General features: G+C 45.5%; 1 protein-coding gene across 1 annotated transcript; it reads right to left on the reverse strand.

Moving 5' to 3' along the window:
* Positions 1 to 484: 484 nt before the first annotated feature.
* Positions 485 to 5,171, reverse strand: FPGT (fucose-1-phosphate guanylyltransferase). The gene is made up of 4 exons (XM_075710824.1): positions 5,093 to 5,171; positions 4,719 to 4,886; positions 2,775 to 2,867; positions 485 to 1,929 (listed from the first exon to the last, which is right to left on the reverse strand). The coding sequence occupies exons 1-4, from the start codon at positions 5,169 to 5,171 to the stop codon at positions 485 to 487; spliced, it is 1,785 nt and encodes a 594-aa protein (XP_075566939.1).
* Positions 5,172 to 5,445: the final 274 nt, after the last annotated feature.

A 5,445-nucleotide genomic window follows, 5' to 3' on the forward strand; every position in this document is an offset into this window, starting at 1 on the left:
TCTTGATTTAAAAAGTACTTTTAATGAATTTATCTCTACCTATTTGAAACACTACTGTAAAAAGACAGCATGAAAAGAGAGAAACGTAAGTTATTGCTATATCATTCAATGTTGCTGGAGCTAATTCTACTTTGAAAAATTTTTAAAGCCGTTTTCTGTCAAATTTCTAATTAATTTATTCTGTATCATATTCTTACTGACAAAGACTATGAAACATTAATAATGCGCACCCCAAGAAAAGTCACCAATTAGTGTTTTCAGAGATGTTAAATATTTCATTACTTCTTTCATCAAAAGAATAGTTTATCTGCATTTGCTGCATTATTAGTGTTATGCTACAACAGCGTTGTTAATGCAATTCCATTCCTACTTCAATGAAATCAGAGAAAAGATCTGTGTACTTTTTTCTCATGATCTTTACAAGCTGGGAAGTAATCAATCATCCGCAAATGAAAACAGGAAACCTGTTTGCGTACTGTTCCTTCTACAAATCAGACTTCTCTTTTTGTCTCTGTAGACAGATTTTGTCATAAATTTGCTTCCTAAACTTCAACATGTCTTCTACGTCCTTGTAGGTGAGCATTTCTTCAACAGACAAGAGCTTAAAGCCATTCAATTTAAAAGCTGACATGTGCTGCACAGAATGTAACATTTTTAATGACATTTTAACCGATTCACTTAAAGTAGAACAAACAGGGAAAATCCTAGCAGTCCACAACCCCAAATGCGTGTTTGAGAAGAGCTGGTCTGAAACCTTTACACCCCAGAGGTCCAAGCATTCTAGTAAGCTGACTCCAAAAAACTGGAGTGAATGTGTATCTGACAACAATTTCACACTCTTTTTCAAGTTGTCTTCTACACTAAACACCATACTTACATACTTTACTCGATCATTAATTTTTATACTTAATGAACTCAGAAAACAGTTTGAAGGTATGTCTACTTTCAAATTTATGTACGATCCACTAATAATGCTGTTCTTCCCTACTGAGACTTCAGGTCCAATTCTAGAGTATTCAATAATGGATCCAGGTCCTATAAAACATCCAGGCTCAAGTATGCTTTGAATGATACTTGCTGATTGATCCAAGGTCTCAGCTTTGTCAGGAAAGATGCTAAAAGCCACAGACAGTAAGTTGAGCTCAAATTTCAGTTTGCTATCAGATGTAAAATGAAACAAATACTCTTGAGTAGTTCCAGTGTGATAGAACTTAGAGTTGTTTAAGACTATAACATTAAGCGTAGTTCCTTTCAGAAGAGAGCATAGCTTCTGCCGTACTTCTACTAACTGTGCTTCCTCTTTTGTGACATTACTGGTACTTTTTGTGTAATCTTGAGTGGCTCCAGGTCCCAGGGCCTGGAGGAAGTCACCATATGCATCTATTTCACAGCAAAGAGTGCCCATCTGCTTATAAAATGTCAGTAATTGTTTCGCAGTGCTGTGATCCATGTAAAATATACTGTCTGTATACACACACTCCGAGCCTATTTCTGAGTCACTGTGGTCTCCAGAAGAACTTAGCTGAGAACAATTCCCTCTCACGAACACTGCACCACACTGGCGCATTGTCTCAATATCAGGCTTGTGCAGGAAACGGTGGCAAGATGTGTATTCAAGTCCTCCTTTTCCCGAAAAATGGGATGGATCTAAAACAAATACTCCATGGGTGGTCCCAACTGTCAAATCTGAAGGGTGAGCTAATGCGGTAAATCCAGGTTTATCAAATGTGACGGTTTCTGTAACTCCAGTGCTGTAAAGTTCTATGTCATCCGAACATGTAATGAGAATTCCTGGTTTCATGTGACTGGGGAAGTCAATGTACATGGCAAGCTTCAGTTCCAACATCTGGTAAATGGGATCGCCAAAAGGCAAAGCTGTGAAAATCTTTCCCAGTGCACTTGCATTTGGTAAACGTTGACTGTAACCACCTTGAAGAAAAAGACATTTTTAATTATACAGAGGCACTGTATGAAAGTAAGCAAAACCTAAACCTATAGAGCTATTTTACATATACACAAAGGTATAACCTGCCCTTGGTCATATACTAAGTATTCCCCAAAAAATGACAGATGTAAAAAAATTGCCAATCATTCTTCTTCAAACATTTCTCAAAGCAGATCTGACCTTATGTCCAAAGTTTAGCATGCCTTAAATAGCTTATATTAAAATTGTGGTTCATTTTATTACCTTTAGTTTGCTTCAGAGCTGGAATACACACCACTTGTCTATAACTAATGTGAAGAAAGCAAATGACACCTGCCTTGTGCTTGAAAAAAAAGAAGGACCCCCACACCCCTGCTGGGAATTGTAAGTCAGAGGTAAGTCAAATAAGCAGTGTTTTGGTCAGGTGACTTGTTATTACCTGGTTTCTTTCTCCTCTGCAAACCCGATGCACCTTTTGAAAGTGTTCTGACTGGTTGGATAAGGCGGCAAGTATTCAATCTGCCTGCAGTTACAAGGACCCCTAGGTCCCCTACAGAGAGGGCCATGCTCCTTAAATGAGTATTTCAAGGCAGGAACTTAATTCAGATACTCTGAATTACACTTCTTTCTCCACTGTTTGATCGAACAACTTTGGTAGTGAGAAGAAATGCTTAAGTGACAGTAATATCTGCTATCAATCTAAATTCAAATGATCAGATCAGACACATTTGGAATTACTTTTCTGAGGGAACTGTATTTCAGAACTCTGACTCTGCCACCATATTATTTGTAGGAAAAAAAAAAAAAAAGGGGTAAAACTTCAGAGTATGAAATGTAAAATAGAATATACCAGAATGAATTAGCAGCACAATAAAAGAAGTCCATTTATCACCATACAGATCTTCCAAGCATCGAAGAACATGAAGTGTTGATCCACCATTTCCTAAAGAAAAAATATTTTAGTATCTGCTGAAAAGAGCACCAATATCTATATCTATGTGAAGCATACTGGGATCTGGCGCTGTGGCAGGGTGATCAGGAGGCACGTTTTAAATGCGGTCTTCTGCTGTAGAAAATGTCATTTATTTTTAAAAAAGTCCTTATACCTGCAGAGATGTTCTTTTAAACAGACTGTCAATGGATGCACAGATATCTGAAATTTCCTAAACCAGTTCTGACCGAACAGTCTTTCTACTGTATCATAGTTGATATAATCATGCAAAGAAGATGATGGACAGTCACTTTGGAAGCCTTCCACATTCAGAGGGGAGGGCATCTTGAGTAGACAGCTCTTGGGAAAATACCATGTTTTTGCCTCCCAGTGATTCTTTGAACGGCCACAGCATTTGAAGCATTTCACGACTTCAACAGGCCATCACTTAACCATGAAAACTAGCTTGAGTAGGAAACAAGTCACACAAAAGTTCACTACTGACTTGAAGCAAGTGTTCAAAAGTACTTCTGACATTTACAATACGGAAATGAGGAAAAATGTTTGGGACACGAGGAAATGGTTTGGGATACTTTTATGTGCTCCTACAACTTACAATAGCTGGATTTCTGAAAATTAATCTCTGCCTATTCTACACTGCAGATACTGAGATTAGTTACTTTCTACACCAAAGTGAACAGGTATTAAGAATTATAGGGTGATATTATGGACAGTCAGACTACTTTCTTCTAGGTTTTTGCTGTGTGTTGAGTAATATATTAAAACATATTTGAATTGTTTAAATTTAAACAATCAGGTTAAGGTAAGAAGTATGAATTTATAAAAAACATGAGTTAGTATTATTCTGTATTCCATATGATACACTCAGAAGAGCCACATAGCATCACCAGCACGCACTCATTCAAAAGCACCCGTGATCATAGAATCATAGAATCGTTTAGTTGGAAAAGACCTTTAAGATCATCCAGTCCAACCATTAACCTACACTACCAAGTCCACACTAAACCAATCAAGGGTAGACTAGACTAAACCATGTCCCAAAGTGCCACATCTACCTGTTTTTTGAACACTTCCAGGGATGGTGACTCCACCACCTCTCTGGGCAGCCTGTTCCAATTCTTGACCACCCTTTCCATAAAGAAATTTTTCCTAATTTCCAACCTAAACCTCCCCTGGTGCAGCTTAATGTGATGGAGTCCCAGACAGTACAATGGGAAGTGTAACGGCTAAAATTAACTTACATTAAGTCCGAAAAAGCCGCCAACCCATGATGCACAACTGAATCAGAACTACACGATATTTAATGGCATTAGAGCCTACATTTCTGGTTTAATTAATACTTTGGACTTCAGCAGCATTTCGGGTCCCTTTCATTGCAGGGGCCAGCTGTCGTAGCATGTAAGCACAAAGCTAGCTTCCACCTGACCAAAAATGAGTATCATTATGTAGGTGTCTTATATGAGTACAAAAGTATGAAACGAATACACAATATATCAAGTGAGCGTAACTCATGCAATCACACCGCGAGGCGCTGCGCCTGCTCCCCGTGCGGTGTGCCAGTACCCCCGCTGCAGCTCCACCAGCCGCTCCACGTCCCTGTCCGCCGCACGCCGTGACCCTTCCTTCTTTTTAGGTCTACACCAAACCCTGCTCGACCTCGAGCAGGAACTGAAGTCAGGGCAGCCCTCGGTCGGCGGGACAGGAGAGGCCCGGCCAGCGTCGTGGAGCCCCTTCTGTCCCTCCGAAGCCGAAACCATCTGCCTGCAGAGCCGACACGGGCTTGTCCTGACGAAGCGCCGATCCCCGCGAGAGCAAGGGGAAAGCCGACCACCGGGTGCCCACCGATTTTCGGTCCAGGTGGATCCACAAAAACGTGGTACCGAACCCCCAGCGGAAGCTCCTTCCTGCTCAGCTTCTCGGCCAGCTGCTGTCGGTAGGCGAGGGCCTGCTCCGCGTCGGCGGCCGTCACCGCCACGACGTCCCAGAACTCGCCGGGGCGGGCGGCCTTCCCTGTCGGGAGAGCGGCATCCGCGTCAGGCGGGAACAGCCGGCCCCGCCGCAGCGCCGCGCCAGAGCCCGAGGCCTGACAGGGCACACCCGGCCCACGGGACCCCCGCGGCCCGGCCGCAGGCCGAGCGCTCCGCGGCCCCGCGCCGAACGCGGCCGGGCTGGGCCGGGCCCCCGCCGCCTCCCCGCCCGCCCCGGGGCCGCCCCACCTCTGAGCGCCGCGAACCGCGCCAGCCGCCGCCCCGTGGCCTCCCGCCGCGCCGCGCTCCGCTCGCCCGCCGCCGGCATGGCCGCGCCACAGCGCTGCTGCCGCCGCCGCAGCCGCCGTGAGCCGGACCCGCAGCGCCCGACCCGGAAGAGCCGGGCCGGGAGCCGGGGCGGGGCCCGGCGGGGCGGGCAGGGGCCGCCTCAGGCGCCGCGGGGCGGCCGGCGCTTGGGTCGGCCCCGCGGCGCCGGAGCGGAGCTCAGCCCTCAGGTGGCGCCCGGGGCAGGGCTGGACGGAGGAGGGCTGTGCCGCCTGCCCGGCTCCGGAGCGGGCGGGGAACTCGCCGCGGGCCGCGGG

This window comes from Pelecanus crispus, chromosome 5 (assembly GCF_030463565.1).
Source record: "Pelecanus crispus isolate bPelCri1 chromosome 5, bPelCri1.pri, whole genome shotgun sequence".
NCBI lineage: Eukaryota > Metazoa > Chordata > Aves > Pelecaniformes > Pelecanidae > Pelecanus > Pelecanus crispus.